The sequence below is a fragment of the Ascaphus truei genome, chromosome 5, assembly GCF_040206685.1.
Source record: "Ascaphus truei isolate aAscTru1 chromosome 5, aAscTru1.hap1, whole genome shotgun sequence".
NCBI lineage: Eukaryota > Metazoa > Chordata > Amphibia > Anura > Ascaphidae > Ascaphus > Ascaphus truei.
In genome coordinates this window covers 66,549,823-66,569,260 of record NC_134487.1, presented here as the reverse complement: position 1 = coordinate 66,569,260, position 19,438 = coordinate 66,549,823, and the positions used below count along the sequence as shown (strand labels likewise).

The following is a 19,438-nucleotide window of genomic DNA, read 5'->3' as shown; positions in this document are numbered from 1 at the left end:
TTTTTCCAAGGTTTTTTTTATTATATTTATTTTTATGTATTTGATTGCCCATTGACTGATAATGTATTAATTTGTGCCCCTTTAGGGTACAGATAAATACAATGACAGCCAATGCATTTTTGGGCAAATGCTTGTTTACTTTTGATTTTTATTTTTTCTATTTGTTTTTATTGTTTGGAATTTGGATTGCCTGTTTTTAAAACATTTCAGGATCGGTTAGCGTTTTTAATTAAGTAAATGTTTTGTTTTCTACTTGTTTAAATTCATCAATTGTTTGTTGGTTAGTGTTTAAATTAATTTCATTGATTTGTTGCCTAGTTTTTAAATTAATTGTTTTGTTGGCTAGTGGTTTAAATGAATTATTTGTTTTGTTGGTTAGTGCTTTTATTTCTTGAATTAATTGGCTAGTGCTTTTATTTCTTTAATTGGTTGGCTAGTGCTTTTATTTCTTTAATTGGTTGGCTAGTGCTTTTATTTCTTTAATTGGTTGGCTTGTGCTTTTATTTCGTTAATTGTGGTGTTTAGGTGCTTGTGTATATCTTTTATTACTGTGTATTTTGTCATTCATGCTTTTTTATTAGGGTGACCATTGACTGCTATAGTGGCTTATCATGCCCATACTATATGAAGGGGTTGTAGCTCAAAGGATGGATGTTTAGGTCTACCGGGTGGTAGCGGGAGCGGGTAACTCCTTCATTACCTCAGCAGCATTAACCGCTAAGGTAATGAAGGGGTTAAATCCACCCGCAAGGCCTAAACACCCACCAAGGCCCAAATACCACCTTCACCTACCCCCCGCTGCCCACAATAAACCCGGTAGTTAACCCCTTCATTGCTTTTGCGGTTAGCCGCTAAGGTAGTGAAGTTGCCTGTACAGTAAATGCATTTTTATTGCATGGGATTCATGCCGGGGCCTCCGGTGCTGATATTAATGGGTATCAGCTCCGGAGACATCCGGCATCAATCCGAGGCAAGTGTATTTTTTTCGGAGTCTTCTCTCGCCGCCTTATCGGCAGGTTCTCACCACCTTCACGCCAAGTTTACCTGGGCGGGAGGATTTTCAGAGGAAATCGCCATTCTACAGCCTCGATTAGCCCCGATCTAGAATTGCACAAATTTGAAAGCTGCCGATAAGTGGCTTATCCCCGGTCACCTGGCGACTTTTTCATTTTTTTTTGGAGGAAAACAAAATGCAGAAAAAGCTTTTTATCGCCCGCTTATCGAGGCTTACTTAATAGCAGTAGCCCTTTTTGGCGAAAAAGCCCCGATAAGTGGTTAATCGAGGCTTATAGCATAGACCCTTAATATGTTACACAGCCAATACATATCTTTTCTTTCTAAAAAGACATTGAACCTTTTTTTAAATCTCTATTATACTTGCTATCACAGTCTACATGGGTAATGAATTCCACTGCCCATACTGTAAAGAACCCTTTCCATTGTTGCTCGTGAAATCTCCTTTCCGCCAACCTTATGGGATTACCATGTGCCGCTTGTGCTGCTTTTGGGATGAATAATTATTTTGGAAGCGCCTTGTACTGTCCCCGAATATATTTGTATATAGTTATGATATCCCCTCTTAGACGCCTCTTTTATAATGTAAACAAATCTAATTTAGCTAGCCTATCCTCATAAATCAGATTATCCAGACCCTTTATTAATTTGGTGGCTCTTCTCTGCACTCTCTCTAGTTCCATAATGTCTTTTCTAAGGAGTGGTGCCTAAAATTGTACTATAGGAAAATGCTGCACACCACATAAAATAATATTAATGATACAATTACTGGTACTCCTGCTTCAGGATTCTCTGTGATGATCCAGCTTACAATGGAAGGTACAGTATAAAGAACAGGGCTCCACAGAATTTTCAACACTAATTTATTGCCAACAAAATGACGACATTTGTGGCCGAAACGTCGTCATTTTGTTGGCAATAAATTAGTGCCTACAATTGTACTCCATATTCAAGGTGTGGGCTTACTAATGCTTTATAGAGGGGCATAATTATGCTTACTTCCCTTCCATCCATTGCCCCTTTTAATGCAAGATAACATCTTGTTTGCCTTTGCAGCCTCTGCATGACATACTGTATGTGCATTATGTAAGACACTGTCCAGCGCCAACAGATACCTTAGGACCCATTGACTTGAGTGAGCTCTGAGGTATCTTCCAGAGCTGCAATTTGTCATATGAAATAGCACTGCTTAGTAAATGTGGGCCTAAATGTCCACTATCCAGTCCTTCTGCTTTCTATTTGTTCTTCTGGCAGAGAGTACGGGTACAGAATTGCAGCGTTGTCTATGTTATCTGACATGCCTTTCTGTATACTTAGTGCAGACTATACTTTTTTTTATTAATGATACAACTTTATATTAGAAATAGAATTCAATAAAATAAATGTCACGAAATATTATACTTTTTACTATAGTCATACTTACTTTTTCTTTTTAATCTTTGTCACTTTATTTAATGTGAAATCACCAAGTGCATCCATGTAAAATAAGCCTGCTTCACTGCTTATTCCTGTACTCATGCCACTCCCTAACGTCCTTGCTTTATAGAAAAAGTAGATCACAACATAACCCATACCCATAACCCATAACATACCCCAACACACCGACCCTCGCTGGGTCTGAGATAATAATGCTTTGTGGGTCCTGTCTCTGCGGCCTAATGACTCACAATAATACTATGTGAATCAGGACTGATCATTATTATCAGGAACTGGTAAGGCCCTGTTCCAGGGATGCTCAACTCCAGTCCTCACGACCCTCCCCCAACAGCTCAGTCCTTGACTGACCCACTGATTGAGCCACCTGTGCTGAAGCAGGAATATCCTTAAAACCGGACCTGTTGGGGGGGAGGGGGGCATCATGAGGACTGGAGTTGTGCACCCCTGTCCTGTTCCATTAGAAGAATGTATTATAATTATGAATTAAAATTCACAGGAACGGGTCACGTACACACTGTATTATTAGAAATTCGTAGGAAAATATTAAACAATTCAGGCCTCATCCAGGGTGGCGCTGAGCGGGCGGACGCGCTCACGCTCGCCACGATGACACATTGCGACAATGTGTGTGGTCAGTGTGAGCGGGCGGGCATGCCTGCTCGGCACATAGCTGCTTGCCGAGCAAGAAAATTTGAATTTGCAGCTCGTAAGAGTGTCACGTGAGCGGTTCGCCCAATGAGGGCCATGAATCGCCCGGCCAAGCAGGGTGCAGTGCATGACCACTAGCGTGCCTGTTCCCTACCTGGCTGAGGCCTAAGAGTTTCTCAGTAGCCCTAATGCTAAATATTTGTGTATTTATTTGCTCTCTTGGTGTTTTTTCCCCTCTTGTTCATTTTGCACCCCCTGTGTTGTTTCTCTCTCCTGCCACATTCACTCCCTGTGTTGTTTCTCTCTCTCCTGACCTCATTCACCCCTGTAGTTTTTCTTTGTCTCTCCTTCACCTTCTTTGCCTCATATGCGTTGTATTGAAGTTTGTTGCCCTGATCCCATATAACAGATTATCCATTAACCTTTTTTTAAATGTAATACTAAACAATGAACAAGGGTAACTATTATGACTGCTTTATAGCTGAGTCCTGATCAGTGCAAGTTTATAATTCTTCAACCACTAACTAGCCCCTAGAAAAAGTGTATGCATTGTATACTCAGTAGTTGTTTTTCCACAGAATGCTTTTAAATCCTACATTTACAACCAGTAACCAAATACTGAAATGTGTTCCTTTGTGATGTTTTCTCTTCATTTTCTACTTCTTGAACCTTTACTCTGCTTCCTGCCCACATCCTTTTCTGTGGTTTCCCTTGCGTCACCTCCCCATTCTTCACCTAATTTATGTTGTCTTATATATTATACAGTATGTCTCGTATATTCATTTATTCGGTTTTATTTTGTCATGTGTTCCATCCCTCCCCAACCTTTTGTTCCACCTTGGGGAGGAGCAATGCCTTATACCAATCAAGACTTTGTTTCCAAACCATGGGAGGGGTTTGCCATACCCCGTGTAGCTTCTCTTTTGCGGAGCTGTGGAGAAGTGAAGAGCTGCCTGCTAGTCCTCTGCTTTTCTACAGTGCCTATTCTATCTACCTCATCATGTCATAGTTGGATCTCACGAACTATTTCCTACCAGGAGGCTTTTTGGTGGCTACAGTCTATGGAGACAGTTCCTTCGTTCCGTGTTTCCTCACTGCAGAATACCTAAGGGAGAGGTCAGTACGACGGCACAATGCCAAAATTGTGGAACGCAATATCTGTGGCCTGCCAATCCCGTGCCCCCTGAGTAGGTGATACTGCCAAGTGATCGAACTGTACGCCAGCTAGTATGGCCCCTGCCTACCACAATCCACTGGTACTTCTGACTGCCTCCGAACAGGCCCTACAATCCTGGGAAGTGGCTTGAGGAAACGTATACCTAGTTGGACCTCCTATAGGTCTGTATACTCTAGTACCTGAACACCAAGGCCCCAACGTTCCTGTACCTGAGATGACACCAGCAGTACCGATGCCAACGGTTCCAGGACTGGAACCAGAGTCAGCTCGTCTGGTGGGTGAATCGACTGCCCCGGGGGTGTTGGGTGTGCTCCTTTGGTGGTGCCGGAGCAGGCCTGCTTCGTGCCGATTACCGGCAAGGGGTGCCGGACGTTCCGACATCCCGGGGGGTGTGTCCTTACCGACGTCTTCATCCGATTGAGAAGCTGGTCCCGAGGTCGCGACGTTGTCTTAAAGGCCGTGGGGTTGCCGCAGGTTCGGAAGAGCCCCGCGCCAGAGGAGGACGTTGGAGCCGGCCAAGACACCACCACTGAGGAAAAGACCCATCCCGATGACATCTCCTACCTGCACTTGGGTGAGACGATATCCCTTTCTACCCGACAGGAGAACGCTGCGGCCTTGTTGGAAGAGGAACCCGGCGGAGCCTTGTTTTCTTGTTGCGGGATGAGGCACTTCCGGCACAACCGGAAGTGACATCAAAGCCAGCGCAGAGAAAAGACTTGCCAGGCAGTCTTGCAAGCTTGGCTATCCCTTATACGGGATCGTATACGGCTTTCGTATACGGCTTTCCCCCTCATGCTGAATTCCTGAGTGACAGGAGTGGCGTTGAAACACAAAATGGACCCCGCAACAACTAAATAGAGTGGAGTGAGGTGCTAACTAGGTAAATACTTAATGAATACACGAGAACAGAAAAGCTAGTTTCTGAGCACTCGGTCACTAATATGGTTTCTGAATTATTAAAAAATATTTTAAACGTCACAAAATGAATAAAATAATGGGTATTAAAACTATGAATCACATATGTGTAGTGACTAGGATCGTAATAAGAGTACTGTAGGTGCTCACGATCATACAGTCATATGTGTTGGAGAACTAATATGTGTCACCAAATATTCTATATAGATAGATTTGCCCTCATATAGGCATAAGGTGCCAGGTAAAGTACACACACACCTCTTGATCCTGCAATGGTGACTCTCATAAGTCCACCTACACATAGGCTCTCTCTAAAACTGAGTGGAGATAATACAATGGCACACTCCTATACCAATGTTGATTCAGGATCTTTATCAGTATCGGTGATAATTGAGAAGGTGCAGTAATAACAATACTGTAGTGGTTTAGATGGCTGATGTTATTATCAATATGTCAATACATTTCCGCCATATTCCCCTTAGTCAAGGGTTATGTCTGTGTAGATAGCAATAAATGCATGTATCAAACACAGTAGCTCGTAGGCTTGAAAACATCAAGGAGGAACATTTCAGTGTTGTGCGTTTGTTCATAATTGGGGGGAAATGCAGCAGAGCCGGTGGTTCCCCTCCTGTCTTCTGCACCTGGGTAGCATGGTCAGCCAGCTTGCGTTTTGCCTTGCGCTTACTGTCTGACCATTGTTTTTATAGCATGTTCATGGACTGCAACGTGCTCCTCAAAGCATGAATGCGCTGGAGAATGCCCCCAAAATCCGCTGCTTCTCCGTGGTGCTGGTGCAGGAGCAGAGAGACCCTAAACGTTTGGAGTGGTTCTCAACCACTCCATTTATTAGGATCTCCAGCTCTTCATCAGTGAATTTGACGTTTCGAATCCTCCCGGCCTCACAAGCAGGAACAGTCCCAGCAGAAGAGGTGGAAGCCTGCTCGGCCATGTCAATTGTTTAGCAGTTTAGCCAATATGACTGAGTTATTCAGTTTGTAATGTGTATTTATTTGAAATTGCAACATGTTCATGGGTGTCATTTTAGTTAACGCACATGTAACGCGTCACTAACTCACATGCGCTAATTTCAATGTGTATGTGCTGTGTATTGTTTAACGCATCTCAGTGCTACGATAATCCCCCTTCAAACAGGTAATCTTCCCCTTCGACTGGTACAGTATGTGGTTGACTAACAAACAGTAGGAGAAGGAGTAAGCCAAGTGCAGTGTCTGATGGCAGTATCTGGGCTGTAAGATGCCGTACAGCTTTGCACCACTTTAAAAATATAGCCCAAAATGCCTTGATCGCTGCTGCTCGTCCAATGTAAAGGCCATTTGTTCATTTTAACATATTGAGTTGATAATGCCAGCAAGTTCCCCTAATTATATATATATATATATATATATATATATTTTTTTTAACAAAGCCTCAAATCCCCCGGTTAATATTTATGGTTCCCATTTAAATGTAATAGCAATAAACAGAAGGTCATGGAAACAACAGGACACTGCTTCTATTTTGTATTTTTGTGTAGACTACAACAACCTACTGTATGGGGTAGTGTTGCTTTTTGGGTGATATTTGTCAATTTGATATTTTATTGTATTGCGCAGGGAGAGTGGTTTTACCCTCCTCATCAGTTTTTATACTAATAATTGTATTTTTTCTGTTATGCCCATAAGGGACAGATGCTATTACCTCTTCATTTTTTCTAAATATTGATTTCTACAGTGACATACTATATGAGCTGATCTTCATGTTAAATTGCTAAATTGGCACATAATACATTGACCTAATCCAGATATTAGATACATGACGTCATATGTTTGATTTGTGCCGATCAAACATGCATTCATTGAATAGCTGCTTGTAACTTCTTGACTTATGGCTATGTCTCCCCGCGGCACTGAAGGGATACGTGGGAAAATGTGACAGTGGAAGGATTATGTCGCCCTGGGTATATACAGAATAGTACTGCTTAGCTTGTTTGTTTCAGAGCTAGTTCTGTGTGTAATGCTGTATGTGGTGAAGTGTCATTCAAATGCTAATGAATCATCTTACATTTCAGATTCTTTTTATGCAGCACCAAACCAAAATTAATCATTGTTACAGCCTTTACATTTTGAACTTCAGGTTGCACACAGTAGGATTTCATGGCGATTCATACTGCTGTAAAGGAAAATACATTCACAGAAAAAAGGGACAACAGGGCATTTTTGTGAATGCAAAAATTACCGTTAACAAGAAATACTTTAGTCATCATGTCATCGGCGTAAATTAGTATAACCCGCCAGGTCTTAGTCTGCAAGGTTGCATAAGGGTTGCCTTCTAATTCTTTTCTAGTAACTTAAAGCAACTTGTAGACTTTATTACAACTGAGCAGGCACTACAATAAATCCATAAAACTCTATTAAAATATAAATATATGTAAACCTTTTCGCTGATGGAACATCCATTTGTGCCAATGTAAGACATGGAATTTTACAAACACTTTGCATAAAGAATCCACACAGTATTCGCACACAGCATAGTGCCTGCAAACGCCCCTTCTTCCACCCAATATACTGTACACATAGCTCACAAAGGAGAAATGTCAACCTCCAAGGACCTGAATCAGTGACATTAGTGAGTTCTGGACAATAACAATCATATTTGAATGGAAAATTGTTGACTTCTATCAGCGAGACTCCAGTAACATCTACAGCACATGATTACTGAAGCTAAAAATCCGTAGGATTGACTCAAACGCAGTGAGAGTTTAAATGTTTGTCAAAGAAAGCCCTCTGAGCCTCACTGGGAGACATGGATTAGGGAACTGAGATGAAATTATTTTCTTCAGGATCAAAATATTTCACTGGTTGCAGAATTGCGGTAGTGATATCTCCTAATCTCTTCATATATACTATCAAACGTATAGAAGGTGATTTCAACTGTGATAGTATAAGCCTGTAATGTTACTTCCCATGGGTAATTATTTTCACTAACTTGTTGTTCTATAATATATGATTTTGTTTCAGGCCGTTATTCGGTAATATGTGATAGCGCCAATCCAACACTATTGCACAGAATGCCCCATTGGCTTCAATAGGGCTTTCTGAGCGAATGCAGTTGACTGATTATGGGTCACAGTATCTGATACTACAGTATGAACACAAAATAGGACAGAGACAACAAAAGTGCCTCTGAATACAACAGGCTGCAACAGTTCACCCTCAAAGACAACCCGTACAGCAAAATCAGGTCACTGCATAAATTGCTGAAAAGCAATGTTTGCTTCTGCTGAACCCATGGCTTAAAGGCACAGAACTGTACTTTTCACCTTTAACAGTTTTTTTGTCCTGTTTTAAATTATACCTGATTATAGGGTTAATAAACTCACTTTAGATTCATGATATTAAGGTGAATTATGCCTTTTCATTTAAAGAATTGTACATGACGCAATGAATTAAGTAAAGGATGTGTTTTATGACTGAGACTTAACACTGAAGCCTTTTCCTCTTCTTTCTGAAAGAAGGTGATTGTTTACTGTAATAAGTGTTGGCTGGGCTAACTAAGGAAGTTAAGTCTTTTTTTCTACCCACGCTTATCTGCTGCGATACTCACTAATGCACTCACAAAAACTTTTCTAGAACTTACAGAAAGATTTATTTAACATCCCTTTATTTTCATTTTCCAAACAGAAAGTATTCATATTTTCGGGAACTTTCCGAAAAAATTTGGATCCCTATGGAAAGTGGAGTGACGAAGAAATATGGAAAGTCACTGAAGAGGTAAGACTGGTATTCTGTGTGTACGTGACGAACCCTGATACAGGGGTTACAAAATTACTGACAATGAGTGGTATTGTGCACGTCCCTATTAAATCCCAAACAAATAACAAAGAAGGTTTGGTCGTTGTGTGCAACTATTTCATTTGCTGGCTAAGTGTTTCACGTGTATTTTTAAGATTGTGATGTAGAGAAGTGCATATAACATATGTATAGAGCATGTAGCATTGTTGCCACTTGAGATGTGCAAAACTTTTGAGCCATTTTTTTTCGCAAATTTGATTTCTGTTGAACCGATTCACAAAACGTTTAAGCGCTAAACGTTTAACAGAAATCAAAACGTGCAAATGAGTTTCAATCCAGACCCTGAAATAGGGCTTTTGTGGGAGAGGGGCAGAGAGACACATACCTGAGATAAATGGGAAATAATATATTCATATATTATATTTGCGTAATTTCCCAGGTATCTCGGGCGTGTTCACAGGTATTTCTCCAATGTCACTGAGTACTTTAGTAAAATAGAATTGACTCCCTCTCCCTGTATTTTGGCCCTCCTACCACGCTCGCTAAAGCTCCAGGGTCTGGATGGGAGTTGGCATCATGAAACAAAATTGAAATGCTTGGTGAATTGTGACCGAGCGGCAAACTCAGCTTTGACTAATTCTCCACTAAAAAAGGGCAGGTTTCGCACGGTTCGCGAACTCATTTAACGTCTTCGAACATCTCTAGCTGCCACTTTGTGCAGCTATTTATGAGTCTCCATGCAAAACACAAAATAGCACCATGTTTATCAGGGAAAAAATTCCCATGGAAGGCACAAAACCTTATTAACATACTATATCTACTTATTTTATTTTGAATACACGGACAATGTTTCCTCTCTTAGAAACATATTTCAAAGTATTGCTGCTATGTTGCACAATGCCAGCATTGGCTTACAACCTAAAAGTGAATGGACAGCTTGAAAATAAGATATAGTTATCCAGATTATAAACAGATTTAAATGAATGGGCTTGCTTGCATAATAGTTTTCCCAGAAATTGCTTTTAATAACATGTAATGTAATTCTAATTACAGGTTGGTTTAAAATCAATCATTGAGCAGTTTCCAGGCCAGCTGGATTTTGTTCTCCTAGATGGCGGTTGCGTATTAAGCCACGGCCACAAACAGCTGATGTGTTTGGCCAGATCTGTTCTCAGCAAAGCAAAAATTCTTCTCCTTGATGAACCAAGTGCTCATTTAGATCCCATGTAAGTTTCTACAGACTTGGAGGTTGATTTTCACATTTACTTTTGGTCATTTGGATTTCACCTATGTAGAACAATATGTTGTGTGTGTGTGTGTGTGTGTGTGTGTGTGTGTGTGTGTGTGTGTGTGTGTGTGTGTGTGTGTGCGTGCGCGTGCGTGTGTGCAAAATAATTACATACATTTTGCTTTTCAGAACCTTTCAAATCATCAGAAAAACGCTCAAACATGCATTTGCAAACTGTACAGTAATACTGTCAGAGCACAGACTGGAAGCAATGTTGGAATGTCAATACTTTCTGGTAAGTTAATGTCACTTCAGAAGCTCCAGGAGGCCACGCAGTAAGCATGGGCTAGTTTTGCCATAATAAAAGAAGGTTCTACAGTTTCCTTGTTGTTAGGCCCAACGTTACAGTAACTTTTCTAGGAAAAGTGAGATCCATACTCCAATGGCACCTGAGAAAATGCAGAGATAATTTACTGACATTTTGTTTTTGGTTCAATCTGTGCAGATTTTAACCTATAGAGTCCCCACTTTGGTAAAAATCACCCAGAATACATATTTACACAAAGCATCCTGGGGGAAAAAAAACATCAATACGACATGAGTATGCCGTGCATAATTATTTTAGTATAACCATAGCTTTAAAAGAAAAAAATTAGAAACATCTCTCATGGTCTTGGCAGTTGTTCAAGAAACAACGAATCTTGATATTTCATGTTTATTCTCTCTTGCACCCCACACAGCAAGTCTGCTGTGTATCATAAACAATATTGCAAATCAGGGTTTTGATGTTAAACAACGATAATGCCCAGAATTATCCATTTTTCATTGTGCAACAATAGTATGACCCCTTTTATTAAATAATACAAGCACTATACAGACATAGTTGAAGAATCATACGGAGGCAATTAAATAAAAACTGCCTTATTGAGTGATATCAACCAAGGACCAAAATCAATGAGGTGTGATATTTCTGAACCAAAACATTGCATTTAATTTAAAGTTTTAACTTCTATCAACACGACGGCATCAAAGTTTATGAGATTGCCAATGCTAAAAATCAGTGAGACTGACACCAAATCAATTATGGTCATAGACAATTGTTGAGTTGATGAGTCAGCTTATTTTTATAAATAAATATACATGTGTAGCCCTGGTTAGTTTTGGGCTATTATTCTGTCCTCCTCCTGGTAGTAGAGCCTAGTAAGGGTAGGTTGCCAGGAGTAATCATGGGTTTACATTATTTCTTAGGTGACTACCCAAACTTTTTTGCCTATCAACTTTATTGTAAGATTTGTAAAAAAAAAACAGATATTGTTTGTCTTTATCATTGACCACTTATTCTGTACGCAATCTCTATGCACTGTGGATACAGTTGCTCTGGACTGCCGAGATGGCTAATGAGCTCAGAATGGGTCATATGACTAGTGACAGCACCTGCACTTAAAGCATTTAATTTGATGAAATACATTTTTTTATTGTACAATAGTTTGATCACAAAACAGATAGGATCAGTTAAACACTTGGTCAGTGTGGCCGTCGTCACCCGCCCAGCCTTACCTATATCACGGTATAATGAGTTGGTCTGGTGATCGAGTAGTAGAAAAGGGGGAAGTTTAAGAATGATGTGGATAATCAAAAATGGGATACTTCATCTGAGGTGTCCAGTAGATTCTGTGGAATGGGAGCCCAATCATCTACAAGCGAGACAGTTCCTGTTACCTATATGGATGTATAATTTTATTTATGTAGGGCCAACAGTGTAAACACCTGAAAATTACAATACAGCGAATAGAAATTGCAACAATGGGGATAAGAATATCAAGTAAATGATAACATTAGAAAGAAATATATACAGGGATATACCAAACATGGGAATTATGGTGATCCATTGGGATCATTATTCAATTATTTGGAGTGAGGAAGGACTTATATTTTACCCTTATGAGAAATCATTGGATGATGTTTTACTGGGGTTGTTTTGTTTGCCTTCTTCTGGATTAAACAACTGTAAATACAAATATGGGATTAGTATCTGTCGTCTAAATTTGGCATACAGTAGGTTGAACTTGATGGACATATGTCTTTTTTTCAACCTCATCTACTATGTAACATGAGACAAAGGGAGACTCTTCCCCAAGGAGTTTACAATCCAATTGGTATGTTTGGGGACTTGCATGCAGAGCAGAAGTAAAACTGCATTCATTACAAGTGCAAGTCAGGGAGGTCAAGTTAGATTCTTATTTTAGGAGGTGAATTGTTCTTGGCCAATACTAAGTGGACGAGTTCCACAGGTAGGGACAAAGATTTACTGCACCGACACACTTTATTCGAGCAAATACCCAGTATGTACCTGGCAGATACCTGGAATGCGCCGCTCCTCACCTCTGACCAGCCCCGTTGCGTTTGCCTTCCCAGCCTGGGTTCATGCCTGGCTGACGGGCGGCTGATCTGTTAAATGATAATGATTAGGATTTAATAGGCTGCAATGCTTCCCGTGTCTACCAGATGGCATAAATTCATGAATTGTAATGCAGTATATATATATATATACTGTGCAGTATTGCAGCCAGCGGGAATAAAATGCTTCAATCCCTGCTTGGAAAATACCTCAATGCACTCGGGCAGAAAACAGTCACAAACCTCAATACACCCGGGTATACCCGAATTCGTGGGACTAGCCGAGCTCGAATAAAGTGTGTCGCCAGTGTAAGATGTGAGATAGTCGTAGAGGTAAAAAGGTGCAAAGATGAGACAGCCTAGTTTTCAGCGTAAGAGGTGATTAGGGATGTAACGAGAGATCAGAGTTAAGATATATGAGAAGGAGTGTAGAGCCTTAAGATAAAGGAGGATCATTTTGTAGTTTACATACAGATTAATAGGAACGTCCCAAAACATTTCAGGAGGTCAGAAGCAGATACAAGTCTAGAAGAGCAGAAGATGATTCCAGATAAAAGTGTTAGAGTAATTGATATGAGACAGAATGAGGGCATGCATTGGTGTTTTAGTAGTTGAGGAACAGAGGAAGGGGCGTATCTTTGCAAAGGAGTGTTGGGAACACTCAATGTACTTTACATTGATTTTGGGGGAGATTGGGGTCTCCCCAAGGTTCCCTTTGCACCCACGCATCATAACTTTTGATTAAAAAATAGCTGTGCTGCCTATTCCACACACTTTCTATATCTTTGCAATGTTACAGTGGAAGAAATGGCAAGATATTTAGTAACTGCATTTATACTGTATGCTAGGAGAAAGAGAGGAGGGAGTCAAATGTATCACCTAGGCCAGGGGTCGGCAACCTCGGCTCCCGAGCCGCGCGCGGCTTTTTCCGCTCCTACTTGCGACTCTCTGCAGTTTGTCGACCCCAAGCTGCTGCCTCTCTCCCTCACTATCCTGCCGACAAACCTAATCTGCCCTGTTCCGCATGGTGGCCTGCTGAAAGGTGTCCCTGGAGGTGCCTATCCAGGCAGCTTGCTGTAGACTGATAGAAGAGAGGTTCTCCTGACAAGCACCGCCATGGGCACCTTTCAGCAGGCAGCTTGGCAGGCCCCCTCCACAGGCCTCTAACAGGCCCTCTCAATCCTCCAGGTCAGCCGGTAGGCATTGGGGCACACTGAGATGCTCTCGTCTCTTTCAATATCCCTGTCCCCTTTCTCTCACTCTCACCCCTCTCTCTTCCCATCTCTCTCTCTCTCTCCCCATCTCTCTCCATCCTTCCCCTCTCTCTCTTTCCCCTTCCCCCTGTCTCTTTCTCCTTCCCCCTCTCTTTCTCCTTCCCCCTCTCTTTCTCCTTACCCCATCTCTCTCTCTCCTTCACCCTCTCTCTCTCGCTCTCCTTCACCCTCTTTCTCTCCTTCACCCTCTTTCTCTCCTTCCCCTCTCTGTCTCCTTCCCCCCCCTCTCTCCCCCTCCCCCCTCTCTCCCCCTCCCCCACCCTCTTTCCTTCCCAAGGACAATTGTGGAGCAGGGATCTTGGTCAGCTTCTATAAGTTTTCTGGCCTCCATTTGGAAGCATGAAGAACAGGGTGTCGACCAATCGGTGGGGTCCCTTTAATCTGCTGAGCCAATCTGGAGCGAGGGGGTGTCCAGAATGGACCAATTCAAAGAGGGGGTGGAGCCCTGAGAGGCAGGCCTGGGAGTGTTGGACATTGGAACTGAGCAATGGAAACCGCACCGACATGGCTAGTACCCAAATGCCAGTCCCCGAGTTCAGATCTAGGCCTCCCACAGGGTTGGATGCCTCATTGCCAGGTAGAGAACACTGCTCCAGTCTTAGCGTGTGTACTCTCCCAGCAGGCTGGCGCATTGCTCCCTAGATCCTCTTTGTCCCTTGGCATAGCCTCTGGCCCACACATAGGTTAGCCCTCTAACTCATTGTATGCCTGGTATTTAGCCATTGTTACTGGTCCAAGTACATAATGAGTCACACAGATCAACTCAGTCAACAGTAAAAACCACACAGCACCATATGCAACTTACAGGTTATACATTACCAGGGTTGTGACATTATACAATCCTGGTATGGCAACAATGCAATGGGTCCCAATTGGACTGCTGTCACAATGATGTCACAAAGTGAGAACTTATGTAGAGAGAAGAGTAGGAGACCTAAAGCAGAGCCGTGAGGTACACCAGAGAGAGCCATAGAAGTAGAGGAGGAGTTGTAAAATTAAGCACTGACAGAGTGGGGAGAGAAGTCAGAGGAAAACCAGAAGATGGCAGTGCCATGCATGCCAAGAGAAGAATGTGCAAGAGAATAATCTATTGACTTTTCTACCACATCTCACCTGTGGCAGTGGGGAAGGCAGTACTCCAACCTAACAGTGATACCTAGAAGCATTCCAAAACTCAGACGAGCTTGGATAAAGGGGTTGTCATCTGAGATAGAATTTACTTAATTTTTAGACCTGCTAAGGAACAGATGATTGTTATTATGTCCTGATATGTAAAACCATAGAATTCAAAGAGGGTGTACTTTCTTTTTCACACAATTGTACCTTGTGTCTTGGAGGGAGATTATGCAGGCCTTTCAAAGTGGAAGACCTGGAAGAAACAGTGTCTGGATTTGATGTACAGTTAGTAGAACCTCTCATCAAAGCAATGGGAGAAGCTTTACAGATCCAGGATCAATAAGGTGGTGTATATAACCATGAAAAACTGTTCCTAGGATCCAGGAATATGATCCAGATGGAATATAATGAGGACAATTTCAAAACTATATCCCTTTTTAAAAGAGGAGACCAGACTGTGGGAATATCCTCCAAGAGCAGATGAAACAGTCACAATGCCTGCCAGGAGGACAACCTTACCTATTGAAGACAGGATTTTGTTCAAGGATCCCATGGAAAGGAAAATAACAAGTCCTCAGAAAGTAATTTCAGGCAGCCGGGGGAGCATGTAAACCATCTGTGGCAGTCGCCTCAGTGTCTAGATCCATTAAGGTATTGATCGCTAACATTGTGGAAGCTCTAGACCATTAAATTAAAAAATCCTCCATTGACAGCGCCCTGTCAGGGACCAAGCTTGTTATAGAATACATTGCAAAAGCATAATTTTATTTTGTATGTTTATCCATCTATGGCACTACCGGTAGCTGCCAGAAGGGCCTTATGGCTTCGCCCCTGGGCCGTAGACACATCATCAAAGAATAACCTCTATAGATTCCATACAAAAGTTAGCAACTATTTGGCAAAAAGTTTGAGGTGATCCTAGAGAAGGTGACAGGGACGAGTTTGTTCCTACACCAGAATTGCAGAGGAAGAAGATATTTTATCCAGGGGGATAATCAGACAGGAAAAAAGAGAGATCCAGCGCTCCACAGATTTCAAGATAAATGAATTTATTGTGCCACACGACGTTTCGACCAACAGGTCTTTTTCAAGTGATTAGGCATACTCAAATGAGGATCTACCTAGTATATATACCCTCTAATATTAATATAACAAGTGAAAACAGTTAAATAATCACCCCAGCTGCTCCCAATCCGCTTCCCCTGATCAGTGCTACCTTCATGCATACCCATAATAGTCCATGAGAGTCTATTTCCGGTTTCTTTGTCCATTTCCGGTCCTTGCGTTCCAGTGACATCACGATCCTCTTCTGCGCATGCGTTCCAGCATCGTCATCGTCTCCCCGTCGGCCTGTTGTGAAGTCACATGGAAATAGACTCTCATGGACTATTATGGCTATGCATGAAGGTAGCACTGATCAGGGGAAGCGGATTGGGAGCAGCTGGGGTGATTATTTAACTGTTTTCACTTGTTATATTAATGTTAGAGGGTATATATACTAGGTAGATCCTCATTTGAGTATGCCTAATCACTTGAAAAAGACCTGTTGGTCGAAACGTCGTGTGGCACAATAAATTCATTTATCTTGAAATCTGTGGAGCGCTGGATCTCTCTTTTTTCCTCAGTGTACATTGGAATTTGCCTGGCAGGTACTTCCTTGAACCAGCAGCACCGGTAAACTGTATGTATTTATTTATATTGTGGTGTGCAGCCTTAAACCCCCTTTACATTGGATAATCAGACAGAGCATTTTTATGTGACATTAGAGCATATTGGTCTGAAATAGGTTACTCCAGCGGTGCGCAAATGGGGGGGGGAGGAGGGGTGTGCGCCCCCCAGTAGGGGCGGGAGATTTGTCTGGGGGGCGCGGGCGGTTGCAGAGGTCCCGCGCTCTTGCCCAAGGCGTTTAAATTAATGCCAGGGTATCGCGTGAGGCCTCTGCAACACTAAACCTACCATGATTCAGACGTGTCTCCATGCAAAGCGGAGTCAAATGATGCCGCGTGGTCATGTGACGTAACAGCACCAGCGTCAAATCACGCTACGGGTCACGTGATCCCGGAGCGTCAATTGACGCTACTACAAGGTAGGAGAAGTGGTGCAAGACCGGGGGAGGCCTGGCAGTGGGGCGCAGCTTCAAAAGTTTCCACTCTCCTGGGTTACTTAATACCAACTGGAGAGGATGTCAAAGTAACCTTTTTTTGTGACCAAAGATCAAGGGGCCCAACATACAGAGGCTACAGACCCACATGATGCCATAGGGGTTTTTCCACACAAGGTTGAAGTTTGTCACTGGGATTTTGCTACAGTCTGGATGAGATCTATCAAGGAAAAGTTGGTCCTGAAAATACAAGACAGTTACAGATTGGAATTCCACAATCTGCTCCTGGGGAGAAAATTCCTAAGATTCAAAGAACCCAGGGAGACCCAGACAAGGTTAACTTTTCAGCCGAATATCTACAGGCTACAGTATGTGACAGTCTTGTGATTAGAGGTTCCAGCTCAAAAAAGATGAAGAGTGATCTACAGTATTCCCCAATATTTGTTTTAGAATGCCTCAGGAGCATGAATGATTCTCGATCTCAGAGATTTCCACTCCTACTTTCAAACAAGAAGAATCAAGATGGGAATATTATCCTTAATTATAAAGGTGGTAGAAGCAGGAGACCGGATAGAAGCAGTAGCCCTGAAGGATGCCTGTCTCCACATTTCCATCGCAGAACATCAACAGAGGTTCCTGCATTTTGCCATAAACAATAGTCATTTCCAGTTCCCGGAATTGCCCTTCAACCTGGCTACATCTCCAAGAGTCTTTGGAAAGGTTCCCATCACTTCTTGGCAAAACTCATAGGAGATCATCCAGATTTTTCTATATATTTGGACGACATTCTAATAAAAGCTTAGGATTACTATTAAAATATTGATATATAATGATGGCAGGTTTACAAAGTCACGGTTGGATAATCAACGAACAAAAGAGCTGTTTGATCCCAGATTATTGGAAGTTAATTTTTAGACAGAAGTGTCTTCCAGTAGACAAAATCTAAAGAATAAATCAAGAAGTAAGGGTTGTAAGATCTTCTCGTCGGGTACTGTTTGAGACTTTTTGGAAGTCTGATGGTACAGTAGTCATGTGGGCAAGATTTCACATGCGCAGCTTTCAGATGAACTTTTTAACCCAATGGAACAGGAGTTCTCATGACCCCTATCAGATTATTCATTTGTAAAGGATTTAAGATGGTGGGAACAGGCAGAATCTTACACCATAGATATTCTTACACCATCTGGAATCTGGAATCATAACTTTGGCTGCAAGAGCTCAAGCATCGCCTTCCAATGCAAGGCAGCATGGTCCTCAACTAATACGATCATGAAGTTCTACAAATTGACCTACGGGCCACCAATGATGAAAGCTTTGGCTGTAAAGCCCTACATGCTGTTAACATGGTGTGTTTTTGTTTTGTGTCCCTTCCATAGAAACGTTAGTGTGTCCCTTATATGATCTCTGGCCTTGAAAGACGACAGGAAAGGAGACAATTTACTTCCAGTTCACTGGAATTTTCTTTTCCTGGAGTTCATTCACAGCAGTGGTCACCTGTTTTTCCCTACCTCTATCAACCTATTTCAGTTATGTTTTTCAACTTTCAGAGATTCTTACTCTAACTGCAGGTAGAAGGAGGAGCCTTATATAGGTGGGGCTACCTGCAGCAAGTAATTTTTAAGTCCTGAATAGGGGATAGGATTAACCCTTACATGAATGAGCTTCCTGGGGGTATATTTTCTTTTTTCCTTCTTTGTAGAATTTGGCGCATTCTGCGCTTAAGATAACACATTCAAAGTTCTAACAAATGCAGGAAAACCTCAAGTACTGAAAAATAACACACATTTCTTAATACATAGACCTGCACCAATATGGAACTGTAACCTTACCATAACTCTTCCCAAAAACAACTAATCTCATCTCAAACATACCCGCAAATGGTGCAGTTAAGATGAACAAATAGAAGCTGCCTGGTGCAGGTATAGTTCAGTGTGAGTTGCGACTTTGCCTCTAAATGTTGCATTTGATATATATGTATTCAGGCAAAAGTGGGGCAATTCTGAAGCACAAACATTGTCCACATGTATTTATGTCTTTGATACACACAGTATGATGCAATTTTTTGCCCCAGAACAGCACTACTTTTTGCCGTGATGTATGTATGAGCCTTATGTGGTAGGTCTTTTGACCTGAGGGAAGCTACAGATACAGATACTTTATGAATAAAACTCACATTTCTTTGAGAAAAATAGATCTATCCCTTATTGTGTGCTGCTCCTGTATGGTATAAATTGATATTCATTATCAAGACTTTTATTTCAGCTCACCAGACAAGTTTCACTGTCATGTTAATTGTTTAAAAAAATTATATATATATATAACACACACACACAGTAT

At 41.7% G+C, this 19,438-nt stretch overlaps 1 protein-coding gene across 1 annotated transcript in view; it reads left to right on the top strand.

The window, feature by feature from the left end:
* Window positions 1-19,438, top strand: part of CFTR (CF transmembrane conductance regulator) — a 203,266-nt gene that overhangs the window by 181,721 nt on the left and 2,107 nt on the right. The window contains exons 24-26 of the mRNA XM_075599966.1: window positions 8,875-8,964; window positions 10,039-10,211; window positions 10,403-10,508. Of these exons, the coding sequence (XP_075456081.1) occupies window positions 8,875-8,964; window positions 10,039-10,211; window positions 10,403-10,508 (369 nt within the window). The remainder of the gene's footprint in view (window positions 1-8,874; window positions 8,965-10,038; window positions 10,212-10,402; window positions 10,509-19,438) is intronic.